The sequence below is a fragment of the Hypomesus transpacificus genome, chromosome 4 (genome assembly GCF_021917145.1).
Source record: "Hypomesus transpacificus isolate Combined female chromosome 4, fHypTra1, whole genome shotgun sequence".
Lineage (NCBI taxonomy): Eukaryota > Metazoa > Chordata > Actinopteri > Osmeriformes > Osmeridae > Hypomesus > Hypomesus transpacificus.
The window spans coordinates 1,379,847-1,404,074 of NC_061063.1; the positions used below are offsets into that span (position 1 = coordinate 1,379,847).

Below are 24,228 nucleotides of genomic sequence, written 5' to 3' on the forward strand. Positions count from 1 at the left end.
TCCTACAAATAACCCCAATAATAAACAGAGCGGAGCAGGAGAGGAGCGAGGCATGAGCAGGCGGTCCAACCTCGACCGCTCCACTGGACCAGAACACAACCACTCCCCTAGCCCAGCAGGGTGTGTGTGTGTGTTGGCCGTGGAGCCGGGAGCGAAGGAAGGGTCTTTATAAAACACTCTTTGATGGATTCACCCCTCCCCACCTGAGCTGTGATCCATCACATGTCCAATCTGGGAAGGTCGTAATAAACCTGTTTAGTGTGGTGAACCGTGCCTACAAATGTGTACATGTGTGTGTAAATCTTGGAGTGTGTGTGCGTGTGTGCGTCCACACACTATGTCTTCATTTGCCTGTGGGTACTAAGACTGTCCTGCACACTCATATCCCTTAGCAAACGAGGCTGTTGTGATGATCTATGCAGTTTCTTCGCAAATTCCACTGTGATTGCGTCGTATATTTATACATGCCGTACATTAAATGAAGGTGTGAGATATGGGGAGATTCAGTAACAGCAACTGTGTCTCTCTGAGTTGTTTTATTGTTGTGTTCATCTCCCTGTCCTAAAGGAGTGCTACATCAACTCAGAGGAACAGGGAGGGCCAGCTTGGCCAATGTACAGCTTGGTGTGTGATGTGCAGTATATCAGGTGTCTTGACTGTATGTGGAAACGTTATGTTTTTACAATGCATCAAATGAATGATTCTTATGTAAACCAATCAGAGGTTAATATTTTTGTGGCTTGATTGAGCAGCCAATCACCAGGTCAAGGATTCTTGTTGAGATTAGGCATTATGTAGCCGACCGCTTAATTGGGGCAATATGGAATATTTTGGAACAAACCTTTCAGCTCTGTATGGGACGATTATATAATTATTATGTTTCTTAAGGCCTGAGACCGTATTCTATGTTGAGGTTTCTATTGTTACAAAGGTGGGAGAAGGTCTTGCTGAGACCATCATGAGGCCCTCTAATGGTGCTGCTGGGATCGCTACACGTGTTCTATGTAACTATGACGGCAGAGAAACTGTAACAGTGCAAACAACAGTGGACCACTCCAAACCTAAACATTATTTAATTCAGTTTTTATTAGCAGATTTCCGCTTTGGATAGTAAATAAACTTGTAAAAATACGCCAGCTTTGATTTATCATGAGGAGGTTAATCTCATAGAAATAAAAAGGTTTATGAGAATCTCTGCGGTGCAACTGGCAGCATTCATAGACTTGTTCGAAATATTCAAACAACAGGAAAGTTATGTTGAGGAACCAAAGAAGAATAAATAAGGGAGACTCTGGACTTTCACTAATGACCAGAAACAACAGTGTGTTCTTACAGTCTCCTGTGCATCTCCAGTCCTCATTTACTCCTACACCTGGCTTCTCATCCCCTTTCCCTTCCAGAAAATGTTCAATATGAGACACCGCTGCACGGTGTGACATCATCAGCCGGCGCCATCAAAAGTCTGCAGGGCGGACCATCATGGTCGTCATAGTAGCCATCAGACCCGGGCCCTTCCAGTAGTACCATTTGATGCCGTTGTAGCGAACCACGTTGGAGACTCCGGGGTAGAAGATCCCATTGAGGTTGGACGGCCCGCAGGCTTCGAACCACCAACCTGAGGAGTCAGGGGTCAGGGGTCAAAACGCTGCTCAAAGACGATCAGACAGACATTAGATAACTCCAGCATACTCTATACCTTGCCTCACTCTAATAATATATAACATGATGTGATGAATGGAAGGTTGGCAGATAATGAGAGAGAAAAAGAATGGTGGATAGTAAAAAGAAGCATGATTTGAGGATGAAAAGATATAGGATAGAGGGATGGAGAGAAAGATGCGAAGAGGTAGAGAGATCAAGGTATAGAGGGATAGAGAGATAGGTGGAGAGAAGGATAGAATAATCAAGGGATAGAGGAATAGAGAGTTAGAAAGACAAAAGATTGGTTGGGATAGAGATGGAATAATGGATGGATAGAGAATTAGATCAAATGTGGGATGGATGGAGAGGGAGTTAAGAGTGAAAGTGAGATAGAGGTATGACTGGGTCTACGGGGATGATGGGATAGAGGGATAAAGAGATAGAGGAATAGTTCAAAAAATCAATCAACGGTCCTCACCTCCTGATGCCATCTGGGCACACTTACAGCTGCAGCGGTCGTTGTCCCTGTCTTTAGTACTGAACGGGGTACCAGGGTGGGTCAGACTGCTGGTTTTGCCCGCTGTGCCACTGAAGCCCTGGGTATGGAGGCTGGCGGAGGGAAGGAGGGAGGGAGGGGATTAAGAGAAGGTAGCAGGAGGGAGGAGAAGGGACAGAAGATGAGGAGAGACAGGGAGGAGGGAGAGAGTGGGTAACATTACATTTATACACGGCACAAATATATACTGTGAACACACTCATACACAGTGTTACTTAACCTGACACCTCAGTATAAATAGAACCCACATATTCCACTACATTTCTAATTAGCAGTGTCTAAAAGTACATTCATTGGGCTTGTCATCCCACTTGTTCAGCAGTAAATTCTCTATCATGAACTGGCTATCCGTGACACATAGATTATACGATTTATTGAAAGGTTGTAATTCCAACAGTGTTTAACCAGGCTTGGGTAGGAGGTGAGCTATCAGGATACTTCACTGGCACCACAGACCTCTATCCAAGGAGACCCAGCATGAACCCAGTACTGTGGGGATGTTAGCCAGGGAGCTAATAAAACTAGCACATACTGAATGAGGTGAGATGGAACAATCTCTCTGTGGTGGCTGGCAGTAGATTGAACTGGGTTTGCCACACACAGCGAACAACGGGGTTTCAAAACAACAGAGATCTTTAATATATTTTACTCCACAGAGATGTTTGTGCTAAGCTAACAGAGGAGCTAGGCCTACAGTAGGTCCTCCAACTGTTCAAAACGTCATCTGTTAAAAAGTTCCAGTAACTGTTGTATGTAACTTCATGTGTTGTCTAGTCAGGTTTTCTTATCTTGAACAAACTTTGGGTTCAACTCCAGGCCTCGGTGTAGACTCCTGTTAGCAATGGAGGGTTAGAGGATTGTTAGCAGCAAGCTAACAGTGCACTAGCACTGAGGTTTCATTTCAGTTGGCAGTTTTCTGGCAGAGGCAGGTGCTGTGATGTATTTTGTTCATGTTTTTCTCTGCCAAACAGGTTTTCCCAAAGGAATATGCTGGGGCAGCGCTAGCTGTGGTTATGACTGGAGAGACAGAAGCAGAAATGTGGCAGCTAGCCATCCTGTCAGATCATCGGTCTCACTGGTGGCCTGACTGACTGACAGAAGGAAACGTTGTCTTAGCTTCCTCTTGACTTGATTCCTATACATTTTAAAGCATCTTCTCCCTCCTCCCTCTCTCTCTGGCTATCTATTTATTTATTTATTTTGCTCTCTCTCTGTCTCTCTCTCTCTCTCTCTCTCTCTCTCTATCTCTCTCTCAATTTATTTTCCTCTCTCTGTCTATCTCGGTCTGTCTTTCTTTCTCTTCCTCTCCCGACAGGCAATGAAAGAAAAACGAAGCCTAGATAATGGTCCCTAATTGTGAGAGATTCCTGCCACACTGTGTACAACTGTGAAGTATATTACTGTGGAATTATTCCTTTTGGAAAGTGAAGGGCTCTTAAAGCTCTTCACAATTACGGTTACCCCTATTGTGGTGACATGTACATAAAATGATGGCATAGTGATGAACTGTTAAACTCAAGATTGTTCAGTATTGATCAATATTTTTTAATCAATGTGATTCTTTTACACATCTTTTGTACAATCAGACACTTGTAAAGATTTGCTTTTGACAGTTTAAAGATTACAATTATTTCTGTTAGCTTGAACAAGGAGAACAGGAGAGGGCTGAGCACGCACCCCCCAGGGCTGTGTGCTCAGCCCTCTCATGTTCTCCTTGTTCACCCACGACTGTGCGGCAACGCACAGCTCCAACCTCCTCGTTAAGTTTGCTGACGACACAACCATCGTGGGCCTCATCTCTGACAGTGACGAGTCAGCCTACAGAGAGGAGGTTGACACCCTGACATCATGGTGTCAGGACAACAACCTCTCTCTTAACATCAGCAAGACCAAGGAGATGATTGTGGACTATCGGAGGCGGCAGGAGGAGGAGCATGCACCCCTATTCATCAATGGATCGGAAGTGGAGAAGGTCAGCTGCTTCAAGTTCCTTGGGGTGAACATCAGCAATGACCTCACCTGGTCTGTTCACACGGACAAGGTGGTCAAAGCGGCCCGTAAGCGCCTCTTCTTCCTGAGGAGACTGAAGAAGTTTGGTATGGACTCAGTCATCCTTACTAACTTTTACAGATGCACTATAGAGAGCATTCTGACTGGTTGTATCACAGTGTGGTATGGGAGCTGCACAGACCGGGACTGCAAGGCCCTACGAAGTGTGGTCCGTTCTGCTGAGTTCATCATCGGCAGGAAGCTCCCAGCCCTACAGGACACCTACCACACACGTTGCCTAAGGAAAGCCAGCAGGATTCTAAGAGACTGTTCCCACCCATCCTTCAGTCTCTTTACCCCGTTGCCTTCTGGCAGGCGTTACCGCAGCATCCGGTCGCGCACACGCAGACTGGACAACAGTTTCTACCCAAGGGTCATCAGGCTTCTCAATGGACACTGATATGGACATTGTTTACTGCACACTAGTCACTTATACACTGTCACTTTCAGCTACTAGTTGCTCTTTCAGTAACATTGCACTACTGTACCTCACTGTACCTCGCCACCAGGCTCCTGTTTGGTAATTGACATAGTCACTGATCTGCAAATTTGCACTACTGCACTGTACTCCACTTAGGTTAGATTAGGTTATAGGGTTGTAACAGTTTTTTTGTGTGTGTATTAGGGTTAGTATAGCGTACTATTTATTGTTATTTGTAATTTAGGAAGTTTTAGTGTTAGGGTTAGTATAGTCGTTTATTTATTGCTATCTGTATATTTAGGAAGTTCACTTATCTAAGCTCAGCATAGATGTAAATTTGTTCTGTGTACTTATATGTTATGTTATGCCAGGTGCTTGCGTTGTCTTGTCTTAAGAATTTCAGTGCCCAGTCTAACCTTGTGTTGCTCTGTGCACCTGACAAATAAAAGACTTGAACTTGAACCACTTTGAAAATGACAGCGCGACTTTCCCACATTGACATGTGAATGCATTATGTTTGCAGAGGAGGATTCTCTCTCTCTTTATCACGTACATAAACACATTACCTGCCACAGTCCCTCCAATATGTAAGCCTATACACTCAACCATTTCACCACTCTGCAGTAACAGATTGCAAAGCTCAGTTACATTCTGGTACCTGTAGTTCTTGTCCTCTCCATTTATGTGGAAGTGGTCGTAGTGTGAGTAGGCTTGGTTCCCCTCTCCATCCTGCAGCAGGACATGCAGACTGTACTCCTGGGAGATGCTCACATGGTGGATGACATCATTCCCCAGCCAGTACTCTCCAGAGGGGTCCCCAAAACCCTGGGGATAGGGACAGGGAGAGAGGAGGGACAAACTGAGCCTGCATAAAGACATACGGGAGACATCAAGTGTCACATAGGATCTGTGTTTGTGTGTGTGTGAGACAGGGAGAGAGAGGGAGAGAGACAGAGAGAAAAAGGGAATGAAAGACAGAGATAGAATGAAGAAAAAGACTGATCATACACAAAGAGCTCAGACAAACATGACAGATGCCAAGATGTAACAAGAAATGTTAAATCTGAAATGAATGTGTTTTAATTTTGATTGAACTGTGCGTTCCTTTGTTGATTGTTAAGGAATATACTGGGAATAGTTTACAGTTTGCAAGCAAGGAATTAAGTCAAGAGGGGTGAAAGATTTTGTGGAACGTTTGTTTGACCTAAGGTGCTGACCACCTTGTGGGACAGTTGACCCTTGGGGATGGGTGGGAATTTTTTACGGCCTTCTATCCAAGATTCTTGATACAATGTTTGACCAGGGGGTGAAATCCGAAGACATGAAGTCTAGGTGATTTAAGAGTTAACAAGTTTTTGAGAATATGTTGATGAGAAGATGCTGGATTACCTTTACCTAATAAGACATCCATTGTGGAGAAGAAGTTATCCAATGTCTATATTGATTGGCTGTTGCCTAGGGAGACCAGATGCTTGACAAATTCCAGGGTAGTCCTTTAAATATGAAATCTTAAGTTAGGTTGGGCATCAGGACTTGTGAGACGCTGTTTGGGCATACGCTAATTGTGATCCCATCTGATACATGGACAGGTGGTATGGTGTTATTGTCTTATGTTTGTATGTTGATGATGGTTACGGTGGTATAAAGTTTTGTTTGAATTTATCTAATCTGGAAGGTCTTTATCACTTGGCTGAACGACATTTGCGTTATGTGTCCTTCAGTAGATCTGTCTCAGAGTACCCTGAGTATTGGCTAAAGAATTTGTATCATCCGGCATTTTGAATGTTTGAGTGCACAGTCTTCAGAATTGTCCATAACAACTGACACACACACACACAGCAGAGAGCAACCTTGGCTAAACGTTAGCTGAACATCGACATGCAACATCAACCAACCGTTATCCAGCATCACCAGAGCCCCTGCCTGCGATGCCACGGCCAAATATATATATCATTATGAAAGATCACATGCGGAATATCAGTTTGGAGATCTCTGTTCACAGTGTGTTTCATTCTCTAGCAGGCTGTGGTCATTCATCTGCTACAAAAGACGAGAGACAAACTGCGTCTGGTCGTTCAATCACCAGGCACAGTGGTCTCCTGTACACCCAGGCTGTTATTTCAGTCAGGCACAGAGAAGTGGAGATCAACACACAAACATTCCTGCTTATTTCTGCTACGTCTAGGGAGGAATACTAACCAGTCTCTTTCAAGAGTGACACCAGTGGTAAAACCATCTTGTTTTTGTTATTAATCACTTAAATCCAAATGAAATGTGGAGGTATGTTGTTTGTCTTGTGGTAGAGAAAATCACTTAGTCAAAATGTTTCTATATTTCCTTAGATTTATTCCATAGTAAATACTCTAAGAGGTTGCAATATACTTGTATGCTGTATTTGAATAACATAAGTATAATTACGTAACAGCCACTTACTGTGAGTTACTTATGAGTAAGTGCCTTGTGTCAGAGAATGGATGAGTATATGTGAGTGTGTGTGTATGTACAGTGTGTGTGTATGTACTGAATGTGTGTGTATGTACTGTAGGTGTGTGTGTGTGTGTGTGTGTGTGTGTATGTATGTTTGTGTGTGTGTGTTTGTATGTGTGTGTATGTACTGTATGTGTGTGTGTGAGTGTGTTTGTGTGAGAGGAGGGGAGGGGCAGGACAGACAGGGAGGACAGAGCAGGTGTATAAACAGGGATTGTGGAGGGAGGAACACACATGGGCGGCCAATCAAAACAACCACAGGTCACTGGGGATCATGGGCCTGTCAGTATCCCACGCCCATACATACACACACACACACACACACACACACACACACACACACACACATACATACATACGCACCCACACACACACACACACATACACACACACACACCCACACCCACACACACACACAGACACATACATATACACACACACACACAGATACACTGATACTGATACTCTGTGTTCAGTCTCTGATACTCTGCTGTGCTCTAATGATGCTCTTGTGATTCAATCTTAAGTGTTTGAAGCCTGTTGAAACATTCTTGACATGCCTCCGGTTGTTGGGTGGAAAATGCATGTCGTAATTGTTGTCTCTGTGTTTCCATGGCAACACATCTCTGATGTACACTATTGTGAATCCTTCTGAATGACACTCCTTAGATTATTTTCAAATGTACTGTTTTACATGTCTTGTGCGCGAAACAGAGTTTTTTAATTCTTCATATATATCTTAAAATATACCATGTATCATAATGTGTTTTGTAGTCCTTGTAAACGTACAGTTTTGTAGTCCTTCCAGCCGCGATGGAAGTCCACTGATCCGTCTTTGCGATGCTGGAGAACCGTCCAGCCTCCTCCTCTCGTCTTCATGTCACAAAACACCTGGAGAGGTGAGAACACACTCCTTAAGACCTCTAAATGCTGTGTAGATAACACAAATAACGTCTGGTCTGTGATTGTGGGTCCTCACCAAAGCTGTCTAGAAAAATACCTGTCTCACTACCCAAGTATGATAAGCTGGCAACAGGCACACTTCATGTAGTGCTGACTAAACATTGTCGTGGCTCGATGGATGGTCTAGTGGTCATTCTGTATTCTTTGCGCATCAGACCGAGCTCAGCCGACGCTCATTTCTATCGGAAACATAATAACATTAGTCCAACATATTACAGGCAAAAAATATATTATATAATGTATTGCGGGAAAAAATGGTCTCGATCGCTGCCACACGCTCCCATTAGCTCTTGATGTCCCTACCAAAGCTGATGTCCAACTTGCATCCCTGAAGTGTTTGTATAATGAGCAGGGGCCTGTGCCCCAGTCTAGCTTTATGTCTAGCAAAGCGCCTGGCTAGAAGTGACAACTAATTATGAACGCACTCTTCGTAGAAGTTGAAAACCAACAGCCTGTTATGATCCCAGAGAGAGAAAGAGAGAAAGAGGGGGAAGGAGAGATAGAAAGAGTGGGAGAGAGAGAGAGAAATCCTGGCTTCAGTCACCCAATTGCTAACTGTATGTTTTCTGTTCAACCTGATTACACATTCATCCTATGTAGATGTGTTTGGAAGGACAAACACTAATGAATCACAGCTATTCATCTCTCAGGCAGACAGAGAAATGTTGCCCAGTGGGGCAAATAGAGCTACATCTCAGTCTCTCTCAGGACTCACATGCAACAGTGAATGAATCAATCTCCTGGGTGCTGAAATGATCTGCATCTCTGACTGTGAAATACCTGTTAGTGGAAAAACTCTGTTCCGACTGTGTTCTTGATGGTTGAAAGTATTTGTTTTGAGGTATTGCTTTTCCTACGCATTTGAAAGTCATCGACGCAAACTGTTGTATTCAAATATACAGAGTGACAGTGTCTTCTAGACAATAAAATGCTTGAGATATTGAGAGTTGTAGTTCTGCATGTGTAAAGTGGAAAAACAACTTGGAGTTGAACAGAAGTTGTTAATACAAGGATTAAAATAGGATTGGGAAAAAGTCAATTTATATTTCTTTATATGAAGCTTCACTTCAACCAAAAAGTAAATGTTTAAATATTAGAGCAGGTCTTTCAAACTGAGAGGATCATACTTGGTTGTCAATAATCTAGAATGTAAAAAGACTGACCCCCTCCCAGAAATAAAAACGTTTTATTTTTAGGGTTGCTAAGAATGAACCTCCCCACGTCCATGCAGGGCCCAAGTCCTCCTGTGGTGACAGAATTGACACACAGGTACTGCTGAGTGGACACCCTCCGCTGGGAATTTCTAACACGGCAAAAATCTGAAAGCTTTCTAGCTCTTTTCTACAAAATAGATCCTTCAGACAAGGTCAAACCAGGGTTATTGTTGTTTTTCACAGAAAGCTAAAGAGAAAATCTGTTATATTCTGTGAGCCTTCTTTGGCTCCATTTGTATTTTCACCCAGTGCTCTGGCCACCAAACCAACATGCTCTGTTCAGGAACCAAGGACTAAAATATATGTTTCTGAGAGTCAATTCCCTAGGAAGGTTATGAGACTTAAAGATTTTAAACAAACTAATACAGAGTAATACATATTTTAAAAGAAACATCATTTAAATGCACAGAAAGTCCCATGTGGCCTTTCAGTGTTTTCTCCCTGCTAACTGTCTGTAGCTACTCTTGGTTCACTGGGGACACCAGGGGTTATTTCTCCTTTTTAAAACATGGTCTTATTGTTTGGACAATAACACTCACTGGTGGATCAAACTGTCAGAGTCCAATGGACCAGAGCTTCTATTAGAAATCTAGAAGATTCCTCCAAAGAATGTTTAAATCAATGACTTGATCACATAATAGGCAAACTGTGGAAACATCAGGCCAAATTTACAGCCCACACAAAAAAGTGATTTAGTCTCTGGCTCCTTTTGCCAACCACACATACACTTAATGACACACATACACACACAGAGAGACTCTCTCTCTTCTCTGTCTCTCTTTTTTCCTTCCCTGAATATAAAAATAGGGCATTTTAACCTGCCCCACTTTAATATAACCACCCAGTTTGGCCGTGCCAAGGGCCTGAGTGTGTACCAGCTTGCATCTATGTAAACCTGCTAGGCTCCACAGCTGGCAGCAAACACACAGTAGTACTGCCAAACACCTGGCTGCTGTGACCACAGGAAACAGAAGAGGAAGGAGGGAGGGAGACACGGAGAGAAAGAGGAAGAGTGGGAGAGAGTGGGGGAAAGAGTGAAAGTGAGGGAGATAGATAGAGAGAGAGAGCAAGCGATAAAGGGAAAACAGAGAGAGAAGGCTTGTGTTTCACTCTAATAAGGAAGTGGTTCCAGCCAGGAATTTGAGGGTTGGTGAGGTGGGGGTGGGGGGGAAGGGTCATCCACTGGTGGGTAGCGGGTGATGCCAGTTCTGTGTGAGTGAGCCAAGGCAGCTCCAGGTCAGTAAAAGGGCCTCCTAAGCTAATGGGACTTAGCATTCAGATGCACACTCCCTCACTGTGAGGCCCTAAGGCTCCTGATGCTGATTATGAGAGCTTCCTGAACCCCGACATGGCATTTCCACCTCACCTCGATGCCAGACAGCTCTGCTAGCGCTGCATTACACTAAACATACCCTGACCTTCCAGCATTCCACGTGGCCCCCTCACAAACAATACACCAGCTAAAGATTGGATGTGTGTTTGCATGTGTGCATTATCACAACACCTAGAATAGAATGGTTTGGGAGCTTGTGTTGTATTAAAAGGTTATCAAAAAGTCAAGAAAATGTTTCAGGTAAAATAAAAACAAATGTGGACAAACTGATATCAAAGAAGGAACAACATTTGGTTGCACAGTATGTTAACAACATGATTCCCTTATTCAGGAGTTCAATAAAGTTGCTGTGACTCAGCAGTCTCCTGAAGATTTAAACAAATAGTTTATTTGAATAAGGTATGACCTCTATCACCTCCACCATGAGATTGTCGGATGTGTGAGTCATCCATCCATCTATTCCATCTATTTATCTATCGATCAATATATAGATTGATACATCGATTTAGCAATATATTGATAGATAGATATATCGATACACTATATACAAATACAGTGTATTTATGTCAAAGACTAAAAGTTTGGGCCCACGATTGACCTCTGACCTTGACGGTGCGTGTGGAGTTGGGGAGCCGTATGCTGTAGACGCCGCTCTCTGTGACCCCTGACCTGAAGAGCTCAGCACAGTCCCTCAGACTGGACCCCTCCTCTCTAGGAGGGCTGGAGATTTCTAGAACAACAAGATTCACATTCTGATCAACACATCAGCAAGAATCAACCTTGGTAACTTCAGAAATGACAAATGACTTTTAGTAAATCATATAACAGTAATGTTGATATACTGTATACAATATAATGTTCACATCAATTTAAAGTAATTTGTGCACCTGAACTCTTTTAATCATGTTTAGATCTAACAGATCAGATTTAACATGTTCATAATCAGCATGTTTGAAGTTAAAACAGCTTGATTCCACGACCTCCACACATCCCCAGCCCAGAGTCTCACCGTTGCAGTGTGTGACCAGAGCCAGGAGCTGCTGCACGGTGTCTGTGAGGGAGGCCTGCTGTCTCTGCAGCAGGCTGCTGTTGTGGCTGGACGCCCCCAGCCCAGCCTGCAGCTGCCCCACCAGCCAGCTCTGCCTCTCCACCAGCTCCATCATGTCCTGCTGCTCCCTCTGGTGCCTGGCCTCCACGGAGGAGACCCTCTGCTCCAGGAGACTGGGGGACACATGGGGGGTGAAGGTGAGGGGGAGGGGGGTGAGGATTCGAGAGGAGTGGGGATTGAGGAGTGAAGAGGAGAGGGAATTAGAGAGGTGTGAGGTCAGAAAAGGCAAAATAGGAAGAAGCAGTAAAGGAGAGGAGTAGGTGGTGGAGAGAGGAGTGGAGAGTAAAGAGAATTGGAGAGGAGTGGGGATTGAGGAGAGAAAGACAATTAGGAGAACAGAAGAGAGGACACAGTAAAGCAAACAAGAGAAGTGATGGAGTGAAAAGAGGAGAGGAGATGAAGGCTTGAGGAAACCTTGTTGTTTATCCATTTCCATTTTGCAGCACAGGGCACACAATAGAATGAGCACCCAGTCTGGATGGAGCAGAAAGATTGAGTGATGGAGGGAGGGTAGAGTCTCATTGGTTTAACACCACAGAAACACCTGTACAGCAGTAGTGTCTGCAGATGGACTTGCAGAGCAGGACTCTCAATCACCACCCAAAGGCAGGGATATGACAGGCCACCGTCTTTGTGTGTGTGTGTGTGTGTGTGTGTGAGAGAGAGAGAGAGAGAGAGAGAGAGAGAGAGAGAGAGAGAGAGAGAGAGAGAGAGTGAGAGAGAATTGCATTGTGAATGGAGACGAAGAGAGATTGGATTTATACAGTGTGTGTGTGTTTCTGTGCACGTGTGTGTGTGCCTGTGTGTATGTGTGTGCATGTTATTGCTAGCTGCAAATGAACATCATAAATCCCCGTCCTGATCTTTATAGCTGTGACTAACGACACTGCGGCCATTATTTATTGAAACAATCCAGCCGCCCTGATTGGACAAGCTACTTCCCAGCATTCCGCTCCATCGCCCCGCTCTCCAACACGTTCCCCCCATCTCTCACCGCTACACACACACACACATTTCTGCTCACACCCTCCGAGGACACTTATCGATCTCAATGGCACATTTATTTCACATTGTCTTTGTGTAAGCACGGCATGTGCTGACTTGTGATTGGACGAGGGAGGACTTGTGATTGGACGAGGGTGAGGGGGAGACGATGTCATGATCCAGGAAGGTTTCAATTGTTTAAAGAGGATCGTGTTTTTTTAAGTTTTTTTGAGATTCTGAGTGAAGCATGTCTGTGAATTTTTCTCAAGATGCTTGAAGATGGGAAAGCATTTTGCTCATTAGAACGTTACAGACTTTTAACATGACATCTCTCGCTTTCTCCCTCTCTCTCTCTCTCTCTCTCTCTCTCTCTCTCTCTCTCTCTCTCTCTCTCTCCTTCTCTCTCTCTTTATCTCCGTCTTCGGTCTCTCTCTCTATCTCAGCCTTGGATAGGGTCACATGTTCTGGTAGTACATTACCAGAAAATGTCTCACAGATGTCAATTGTTGAAAAAACTCTCTCTTCTTGTTGAGTGGGCGGTGGATCAAAGCTCACTCACAGACCCCCGAGGCTACAACAGTAGCCCCTCTGAAAAGCAACCAGACATTCATTCCTCTTCTTCATTCATCCTCTTCTTTCTCTTCTCCTTCCTCTTCCCTCTCCTCCTCTTCTCTTCTTCTTTCTCTTGCGAGTAATCTCCTTTCTCTTTGTCCAGATCTTCCCTGAATGTATCTTTACTGACACCACCCAGTGCCAATATTTACTTGTTTTATCTACTGACGCATCATGAACCTGGTGTAAGCATGTACGGTAGGGGAGAAGGGTCAAACAGACCCAGATGGGCAACTGTTGGCCGCGAGGCTAGGATGTTAAACAAGCAGATAGACAGACATTGTATATGCACTCTCTACACACACAAACACACGCGCATACACAGGCAAGTATACACAGACATGCACATGTGAAAATGGAGACACACACAAATATATAACGCACACATGACGCGACACACACACGAGTAAGAACACAAAAAAACACGACTGAGAATACACACATACAAGCACAGGCAAAAATGTACACATAAACAGGCGAGGACACAGGTGAGAATATACACGTAAAGTAATCAAAGGAATTTGCACACCAATAAAAAGTTTGCGAGAGTACACACCAACACAAAAATACATACATCCAAACACACAGTTCACATACTCTCTACACACTGTGCAGATACACACACATACGCAGAAACACACATAGTCACAAACCTATGCAGACACACGCACACACATGTAGACACACACACACACAAACGTTTACTTGTTTTTGTGGTTGAGTCGTGAGATCTCCTGGGTCTGCAGCAGGATGTGGTTCTCCAGGCGGCTGGTGAACAGAGAGTGCTCCAACAGCTGGATCTCCAGCCTGCTGGTTTGGTTCAACACCTACAAGAGGGGGGGATGGAGGGAGGAATGGATAGAGAGGTACGGAGGTATGGAATAAGGAAGAGAGGGATAAGGAGATGAATACATTATGGGAGGGAGGTATAAATGGAGGGAGTAAGAGGTGGATAGAGAGAAAAAAGAACAGGGAAGGGTTGAGGTTGAGAAGATGGATGAATGTATGAAAAGATGGATGGATGAAAGAGGACGATAGGAGGGAATGAGAAAAAACAGAGGATAGTTGAAGGAGGGATAGATAGATGAAAAGTTGAATAGGTGGATAGGGAGCTGAATTTTATCGACAGTGAAAAGAGAAGGCTGACATGTCAATCCACCTGTGTTTTGAAATTGACAGCTAAAAGACAAATATTTGCTCTGGTTGCCTCATCATGCATCACTACAGGGATAGCTAACAAAAGGAGAGTGAGAGAGGATGCTAAAGCTACAAAGAATGAGAATTGTGAGGGATTAAAACAATCTGTAATAACAGCCATGGCATATCTACAGCCACATCTGTGTTGTGGTACTGTGGGGACTTGAACTGTGCTGTGTTTGAACTGGCTAGTTGTCAGTCACCTAGCTTGACCTAGAACGTCAATCAGAGTTTACTCAGCCCAAATATCACCTGTTACAAAGAGACAGTCACAAACTGTTGACCTGAACTTGTGTCTGGCTTTTTCCCAGAGTACATAACCCATCAGATTCAATTTGACTTGTGACTTTAAAGTCTTGCTAACATATGATAACTTCCTCGTAGGCAGTTTGAGTATTGAAGTTGCTATAATTTTAGCAATTGTTAGACACTAAAATGAACACTTTGTTGACAATTTTCACTCTAATTTCCACACGAGAATCAGTTGATGTATAATTAGCAAGCTGTAAGCTTTTTAGAGTTGTTTCTTACACTTAAGCTACAGTTGCTAACGTTACCTAACCATTAGCTACTTAGAGGTCAGTAACAATATGTTAATACTGTCACAAGACCAAACAGTTTTTTCACTTGGCTGCTTGTCATTGGCTGACCTGGGTCTCCACATCCGTCAGTTTGCGGGTCTGCTCAGCTGATTGGCTCAAGAGGTTGGTTCCCATTTCCAACATGGCCGCCGTCTGGGTGTGGACGGCGTTGCTCTTCATCTCTTCCATCCTGGAACGCACGTTTTCCTGGATGTAGTTCTCTAGCTGCTCACAAGGGACACAGGAAACCCATTTAATTCCATTTATATTGATGAATTTAGACTTTTATCCAAATCTTTACATTCCATTAGCATTATCTTAACATTTGCATTCAATAACTTATCTAAACCTATACATTCCATTTACATTAGCCTATTGACTTGTGGGTGTGGACTCGAACCCATGAGGAAATTTACACAGTAATGCAGGTGAGGAACCAGCATTGGTCCACAACACACTGTACACTGCACAACACTGCAGGATGGAACTTGACCTCGTTAGGATGAGCAGGATTCGTAACCCACCCAGGAGCCCCACATACACATCCCTGTCATCCCTGCTTGGTCCTTGTTGCAGAGGAGCTACTAAGCTCTTGCTGAGTTTGTCACATTTTGCCTGTGGAGGTTCAGTTGGCTTGTCAAAAAATCATCTGAACTGTAATTCATCCCTGCTCTATCTAACTGTATTCATAATCCCTCTCCTGAAACCACAGTAAGGAAGCACAGCATTCCACACGTGTGTCCTGCTGGTGCAAGCACTGGAACATGACACAATGGACACAGACACAATACAATCACACGCACACACACACACACACCTAATCTAGAAAACACACAAACATACATACCTCAATCCATCCAAAACTCGTTGTACTTTATAGGAGTAGTAAAAATAGAGGCCCATCCGTCTCAGGGCCATAAACAGATTTCTTTATTGATGTGGCTGCTTTGAGTGAACAGAACATGCTAGACTAATCCGCACGTCACTCTCTGGTGTTTTTATTCAAACGTTTCCATTTCTGAGTTATGGAATTTACTATAGCAGGAGCTGCTTGGAACTTAGCAATAAATCAGGGCTGGGTATTGTAAGGTACACATTCATATTTATGTCTCTGAAGAGAAGATGTACAAATCTTGTCTAATAGATGGCTAGCCACTGCAATGAGGGGTGAGTGTATTCAAACAATGCTGTGATTATTGGTTTTCACAATAAAACTGCATTATTCTGAGATGCGTAATTATAAGCACAATAGACACCGGCCACTATTGCGCCTTCAGTTTTCAATCAAATACCTTATAAGGACAAGAAAAAATTAAGATAAATCAGCATAAAATGGTTGACTTTGGAGTAATTTCCGGCTCTATAATTTTTCTCTTTCTTTCGGTCTTTCTTTCTTTCTCTCTCTTTCTCACTATCTTGTTCTTTTTCTCTCTGTCTCTCACTTTTTTGTGTCTCACTCTCTGTAAACCTAAATATCCTTGATACTGTAATGGATTGAGACATCTGAACAGGAAAGAAATACATGATGAGCAGAGCTGGGAGAAGAGATTAGTAGTGGATTACCCTCCGCCTTCAACCCTCAAAAGGGAGGAATATATCTGTCTTTCTATCCCTCTCTTCCTCTATTCATCTTTCTGTCACTCTCAATCTTTCTCTCCCTCTCTGTCTCTTTGTCTCCCTCCCTCTTTTGCTATTTTTCTCTATATCTCTCTCCCTCTCTATCTTTATCTCTCCTTCCTCCCTCTTTCTCGTCCATAGATTTCAGAACACAGCCCAGCGTGTCTCCATCACAGTACATGATGTAGTTCACTCCCTGAGGTCAATACAAACTCCTTCCCCAGCTGTCACAAACACAGCCAGCTAGTAGATCCTCTGTGTGTGTCTGTATGAAAACACACGTGTGTGTGTGTGTGTGTGTGTATGTAAATCTCAAGCATTAGGCCCACAAAGAATGCTGTCTGAGCAGGAATATAAATGGATAGCAGAGGTGTAAATCATCTTAGAGAATATCCACCACTTGATGTCTTCATTTGCTGAGTCAATAGGATCATTGTTCTCTATCTGTAAGAGTTAAGGCCGATTTATACTTCTGCGTTTTTACGCACACGCACACGGGGAACGCCCTCTCCGTCAAGAAACGCCCTCTCCGTGTCCTCTCCGAGCCCCTCCGAGAGCTCTGCGTGCACCTCCTGATTTTCCTGACCATCCGTCTGTCCGTCCGTCATTTTACGGATACCCCTTGGCTGTGATTGGTCCGTATAAAGAACCGCTTGCGTCAGGGGTGGGGGCGGGGTTGCCGTGACCAACAAGAGAACAAAATCCTTTGACCGCCATTGTTGTAAGTTTTAACAATTCATATTTCAGCTAAACAGTACATGTAAATCAGCATCTGAATTAAAATGTAACGAGAAATGGGCAGTGTAGTTGCTGAAAATGTGCTTATTTTATTGATGAAAAGGTTCATTTGTAAATTTGCTCCGACTTTTCGATAACCTAGCTAGCATCGCAGTGCAGTGCCATCTACTGTTCTGGCGGTGAATTGCTTTCAGCACGCAGAGCCGTCGGAGTAGTATAAATTCAACCAATCCGTCCGACTCCGTCCGACTCCTTGCGTGCGTCTGTCTGTTAACGGAGACGCAGAAGTATAAATCGGCCTTTACACAGTCAAGGGAGTTTGCAACTCTGTGTGTGTGTGTTTGTGTGTGTGTGTGTAAAGAGAGAGAGTTTCGTTGAGTAAAGACAGAAAGAGAGAGTTAAAAGCTTTTAGTGCATTTAGCTAGTTTAAAAGAAATATTGTCTCAATGAAATTAACTTAATTATTATGTGAACAAAGCAGGCCACTTAAATCTCCTTAATCTCCAGACTCTAATGCAGGATACAATTAACTTTACCAACAATTAGCACATCAGAGACCACACACACACACACAGCTGCTGGGGGGAGCAAAGCACACCACATGGGGGGGGGGGGGGGGAGGAAGATGGAACAATCCCACAATGCTGTGTTCTTGGAACACAACTAAAATAATCTGGAACTCTTAAAACTGAATATTACAGCCCGGATTTACAAAGAACTCACTGTAGTAACATGCTGGATTGTGTGTGAGTGTGGGTGTGCATTGGTGTGTGGGTGTCTGGGGTGTGTGTGTTTGTGTTAGTGTGTGTGTGGGGGGGCAGTCTTGGGTGTGTGTGTCTGCATTTGTACAGCAAGACTATTGCCAAGATTATCCCCATTTTAGAAACACACATACACACAATCAAACACACACACACCCTCATTAATAGATATAACACTATTGATTGAAAGCAGTCTCTCCCAGCTACACAGCTGTGCAGGTCATGAACAGCAACAGGATGTATGCAAGACAACAATGTGTTGAAAGATGTATTCTTGTCCCTAACCCTGACAATAGTCATTCCAGGGGCCCCAAACTGTCACTGGCCGGGTTTCCCAGATTCGTTAAGAAGATCTTAACGCTAAGAGCTTCTTAGAAGCGTTCTAAGAACGTTCTAGAGCGCTCTTAGAACATTCTTAAGAAGCTCTTAGCTTTAAGAGCTTCTTAACGAATCTGGGAAACCCGGCCACTATCTCAAGCCCTAAAAACAGAAGGTCCAGGGTCCCAGACTGCCTCTAACCCTCAGAACAGAAGGTCCAGGGGCCCAGACTGCCTCTAACCCTCAGAACAGAAGGTCCAGGGGCCAGACTGCCTCTAACCCTCAGAACAGAAGGTCCAGGGTCCCAGACTGCCTCTAACCCTCAGAACAGTAGGTCCAGGGGCCCAAACTGCCTCTAACCCTCAGAACAGAAGGTCCAGGGGCCAGACTGCCTCTAACCCTCAGAACAGAAGGTCCAGGGGCCCAGACTGCCTCTAACCCTCAGAACAGAAGGTCCAGGGGCCCAGACTGCCTCTAACCCTCAGAACAGAAGGTCCAGGGGCCCAGACTGCCTCTAACCCTCAGAACAGAAGGTCCAGGGGCCCAGACTGCCTCTAACCCTCAGAACAGTAGGTCCAGGGGCCCAGACTGCCTCTAACCCTCAGAACACAAGGTCCAGGGGCCCAGACTGCCTCTAACCCTCAGAACAGAAGGTCCAGGGGCCCAGACTGCCTCTAACCCTCAGAACAGTAGGTCCAGGGGCCCAGACTGCCTCTAACCCTCAGAACAGTAGGTCCAGGGGCCCAGACTGTCCCCAGCTCCATCAGAAGCTGCCTCTCACAGGGGCTCTCCAGTGTTTGTTTAGAAATCCCACCATCGCCAGTCATCCTGGGGGGTATTCCAAGTAGCGGGTTTAATGAAAACTTTGAGTTGTTTAAACCTGAAAAGAGGCATACTCCAAGTTCCACGTTCCAGAAAGAGAGATAACGAAACCTTTTGGTAAGTGTCCATGGTAACTTACTCCTTGAAACTAACCTGCTCGCTAGCAGGTTTTCCATGCCAAACTCTGCGTTTCTACCTCTCCCCTCCCACTTTCTTAGCCTGATAGCGTTGGCAGACACGGCATATCATTTCCAGGTTCAGCCGAGCGATCTTAAACAAAATGTAATTCGCTTAGTTATACGCCGGGAGACGATTTTAAGACTGCGGTTTGATGTACTTTAATTCCCTGATAAATACCTAAGTTAACGTCACCGTTTCCTGTCACAATCTGTAATTTATTTTAGCAACATTCTCAGCCCTTGGGTCTTCATTGATAGTGTTACTCGCCGTAGATTTGCACTCAGAATTGACCAAATACCTTTTGCCACTGAAATAAAGAAAAATAATTTAAATAGAAATCCAACAATGAGTAGCCTATTTCTATCGGCTATTGTTCCTACAATTTACATGATTCATATGATTCCTACAATTTACATGATGTAGGCTACCGTCCTGTAACTGTTATTTCAGCAAATCTATTTCAACATTGTTGGGGGTCAATATATTGGCCAAACAACCGAAACTAATTCCCCTATGGTTTGAAGGAAGATGGGAAACTGAACAGTGTATTAACATTAACCAAATAATGCCAATACCAATGGAATTACAGTTATTTGACTCTTTGGGTTAAATCCGAGCAAGAATGGTCAAATTAAGGTTAAATAATATAATCATTTTATCATATTGCAAATTAATGTAATCAATTAAGTTAACTCTTATGCCTACTCTACCATGATTATTGTAAACCAGAGATAGAGAGCATGAGGTGAGGTAGAAGGAGTAGGCCTAGGCCAAGCCAGAGCTAAGGAGAAGGTCTCAGGAGATCAAGAATCCACAGAACAATGCTTCACAATTCCTTTTATACCCAAGAACAACTACAATCACACCAGAATCTTGACCCTTACTTATCAACATGGTAAGTTGGAGCCTTACAAGATCAGCCTTTATTCTTCTGCCCTATGTACAACATCTCTAGGTCAAATAAAAATTCAGCAAATTCAACAATTAATATTAATGTAGGTTATTGTTCCTACAATTAACATCACCTGTGACCATACATCCTCCCGTAACTGGTGTTCCAGTAAATCTTTTTGGAGATTAGCCTTTATTCTTCTACCTTAAGTAGGCCTACACCATCTCTTAGTCAGTTTTTTGCACTTTCTTCACGAGGTGCCATTTGTACAACTCATTTACTTGTCCGTCCGTCCGTCCGTCATCTGCCGCTTGTCCGGGGATCGGGTCGCGGGGGCAGCGACCTAAGCAGGGAGGCCCAGACTTCCCTCCCCCCGGCCACTTCCACCAGCTCTTCCTGGGGGACCCCGAGGCGTTCCCAGGCCAGCCGAGAGACATAGTCCCTCCAGCGTGTCCTGGGTCTTCCCCGGGGCCTCTTCCCAGTGGGACGTGCCCGGAACACCTCACCAGGGAGGCGTCCAGGAGGCATCCTAATCAGATGCCCGAGCCACCTCAGCTGGCTCCTCTCGACGCGGAGGAGCAGCGGTTCTACTCTGAGCCCCTCCCGGATGACCGAGCTTCTCACCCTATCTCTAAGGGAGAGCCCGGACACCCTGCGGAGAAAGCTCATTTCGGCCGCTTGTATTCGCGATCTCGTTCTTTCGGTCACTACCCATAGTTCGTGACCATAGGTGAGGGTAGGAACGTAGATCGACTGGTAAATAGAGAGCTTCGCCTTTCGACTCAGCTCCTTCTTCACCACGACGGACCGATGCAGAGCCCGCATCACTGCGGACGCCGCACCGATCCGCCTGTCGACCTCGCGCTCCATTCTTCCCTCACTCGTGAACAAGACCCCGAGATACTTGAACTCCTCCGCTTGGTTCAGGATCTCCTCCCCGACCCGAAGATGGCACTCCACCCTTTTCCGGTCGATTACCATGGCCTCAGATTTGGAGGTGCTGATTCGCATCCCAGCCGCTTCACATTCGGTTGCAAACCGCTCCAGTGAGAGCTGAAGGTCACGGCCCGATGAAGCCAACAGGAGCACATCATCCGCAAAAAGCAGCGACCCGATCCTGAGGTCACCAAACCGGACCCCCTCAACACCCTGGCTGCGCATAGAAATTCTGTCCATATAGGTAATGAACAGAATCGGTGACATAGGGCAGCCCTGGCGGAGTCCAACCCTCACCGGAAACAAGTTCGACTTACTACTGGCAATGCGGACCAAACTCTGGCACCGGTCGTACAGGGACCGGACAGCTCCGATCAGGAAATCCGGTACCCCGTACTCTCGGAGCACCCCCCACATGAGCCCCCGAGGGACACGGTCGAACGCCTTTTCCAAATCCACAAAACATGTGTACACTGGTTGGGCAAACTCCCATGTACCCTCCAGGACTCCGCGGAGGGTATAAAGCTGGTCCACTGTTCCACGGCCAGGACGAAAACCATATTGCTCCTCCTGAATCCGAGGTTCGACAATCCGACGGACCCTCCTCTCCAGGACCCCTGAATAGACTTTCCCAGTGAGGCTGACGAGTGTGATCCCCCTAAAGTTGGAGCACACCCTCCGGTCCCCCTTTTTAAAGAGGGGAACCACCACCCCGGTCTGCCAGTCCAGAGGCACTGTCCCCGATTTTGTTAAACCCGCTACCTGGAATACCCCCCTGGTGGTGAAAGACCAGAGGCTCACACTGGATGCAATGAGAGGCAGCCAGGTGGATGCCCTGGCTGGTTCTGAGTGAAGGTGAATGAGAGGGAGAGAGAAAGGAGTGTAGATGAGAAAGAGAGATTGGTTGAGGGACTGAGAGAAAGGGAGAAAGAGAGAGAGGTGGCAGGAACACCCTAACTGGATAGGTGCATAGTTTTACCCTCTTGTAATCTACGGTTGCGGTGATACAAGACTTTGGTATTAGTTTGACGAGCTTCACACACACCCACATATAATACACACACACACTCTTCAAGTGTTTATGGAAAATTCCCGGGGGAAGCTTGTTGGTAGCCTCATTTCCAGTTCACAGTCTGTATGTCAGATTGACAACACACAAGGGACAGCTGTGGTGTATGTGTGTGCGTGCGTGTATGTGTGTCTGTGTGTGTCTCTGTGTGTGTATGTGTGTGTGTGTGTGTGTGTGTGTGAGAGGGAGGGAGTTAAGACAGGCCAACCAGGGAATAACACCAGACACATTTTTCATCTTTACTGTAACATTGAGATGAACCAACACCAAAGTTGGAGAACGGAGAGATCCATTTAAGGATGACAGAAAATAAAAGAACAGCCAAAGAGGGAAAAAAGTGGAAGAGATAGAGGAAGGGGTCAGAACACAAGACAGAAAGGTATCTAGAGAGACATCAAATAATATCTAAGCATCCATTTACAGTGTATTCTCAAGAGACTGGGGTGGTAAATTCTACGTAGTTTTAATAGAAAATGTTGTGATTTAATACAATGGTGTACTGCTCACAGAAACAAGGGCAGAGAAGAAAATAACATACTTCACTAGCTCTGAAAGTTCTCAAATTAGGATAAATGCCCTTAGTTGCCCTTTAAAAGGTAAATATATGAACACAAAAGCCTTTGAACAGGCTATGGGTCAGATAAACAGCATGTCTGCCAGAGAAGCCGTCTGTGAATAGAGGACAGGGTGGGGTAGCACTCTCTCTGAGAGGAGGGAGGAAGAGAGAGATGGAGAGAGAGGAGGGAAGGAGAGAGGAGGAAGGGGAACAGGGAAGGATGAGGGAGAGCAAGGAGAGAGAGAGAAGGGACAGAGGAGAAAAAGGTCAAGGTTTAGGGAGGAGGGAGAAAGAGACAATAGGATGGGGTAGTATCAGATAGTCTCTGGTTGATAGACAAACTCTGATCTCCACCCTGATAACGTTAGCAGCTAGAACATTATTGTCCACTCAGCAGCAATCTCACAGTACCAGCGTTCCGGTTCAAAATAAGGTGCACATGGCACAGACAGAGTAAAGGTAGATGACCCGTGAACTAGAATTGTTCAGAAGTGTTAAAATATATAAATAGATAGTTCATTGGCAAGGCAAGGTTTGTGCTTGTGAAAGCTCTTCGATTACCAGTTTTTGTTTAAATGAACTGAAACAGTATTTTAAAGCGTGTGTGTGTGTTTCTGTCTGTGTGTGTGTGTGTGTGTGTGTGTATGTGTGTGTGTATGTGTGATGGAGGAACACTACTGGTTTAATGGTCTGATGCATATTTGGCTGATATGCTAAACGTCTTGTCTTTCCTCTCATGCTACAGGGACTCATGGCTACCCAGTGGTCTTAAATAGAGACTCTCTCTTTCTATCACACACATACACTCACACATACGCATATTGTCAGAAGGCCAAAAGAACACTGAGTATCCAGTTTATGATAAATGATAACAAAAAACGTTACTGATGAGGCCTTGTCAACTCTACTGAGAAGTCTGTGTCATCATTATCAAGTCATCATCTGTTTGATGATGGCTTTCACTACATCATACAGACTGCTAGAAGAGGAGAGGGTGAAGCAGAGAGGAGGGTGAGAGAGAGAGGAAAAGGAGGGAGGGAGATAGAGGATGGAGAGATTGAGAGAGTGAAGGAAGGAGTTTGGGCAAGGAGAGAAGGACAGAAGATGGATAGGATGGAGGGAGATAAAAAGAGAGAGAAGAAAGAGAGAGGGAGAGGAGATGAGAGGACAAGAGAGCAGAGGAGAAGACCCTT

General features: G+C 44.7%; 1 protein-coding gene across 1 annotated transcript in view; it reads right to left on the reverse strand.

Moving 5' to 3' along the window:
* Positions 1 to 1,100: 1,100 nt before the first annotated feature.
* The window catches only part of angpt2b (angiopoietin 2b), a 24,201-nt gene continuing 1,073 nt past the window's right edge, over positions 1,101 to 24,228 (reverse strand). Inside the window, exons 2-9 of the mRNA XM_047019210.1 lie at positions 15,216 to 15,371; positions 14,074 to 14,195; positions 11,674 to 11,885; positions 11,270 to 11,394; positions 7,944 to 8,045; positions 5,326 to 5,492; positions 2,120 to 2,250; positions 1,101 to 1,615 (exon numbers count right to left, since the gene is read on the reverse strand). Of these exons, the coding sequence (XP_046875166.1) occupies positions 1,455 to 1,615; positions 2,120 to 2,250; positions 5,326 to 5,492; positions 7,944 to 8,045; positions 11,270 to 11,394; positions 11,674 to 11,885; positions 14,074 to 14,195; positions 15,216 to 15,371 (1,176 nt within the window). The 3' untranslated portion in view covers positions 1,101 to 1,454. The remainder of the gene's footprint in view (positions 1,616 to 2,119; positions 2,251 to 5,325; positions 5,493 to 7,943; positions 8,046 to 11,269; positions 11,395 to 11,673; positions 11,886 to 14,073; positions 14,196 to 15,215; positions 15,372 to 24,228) is intronic.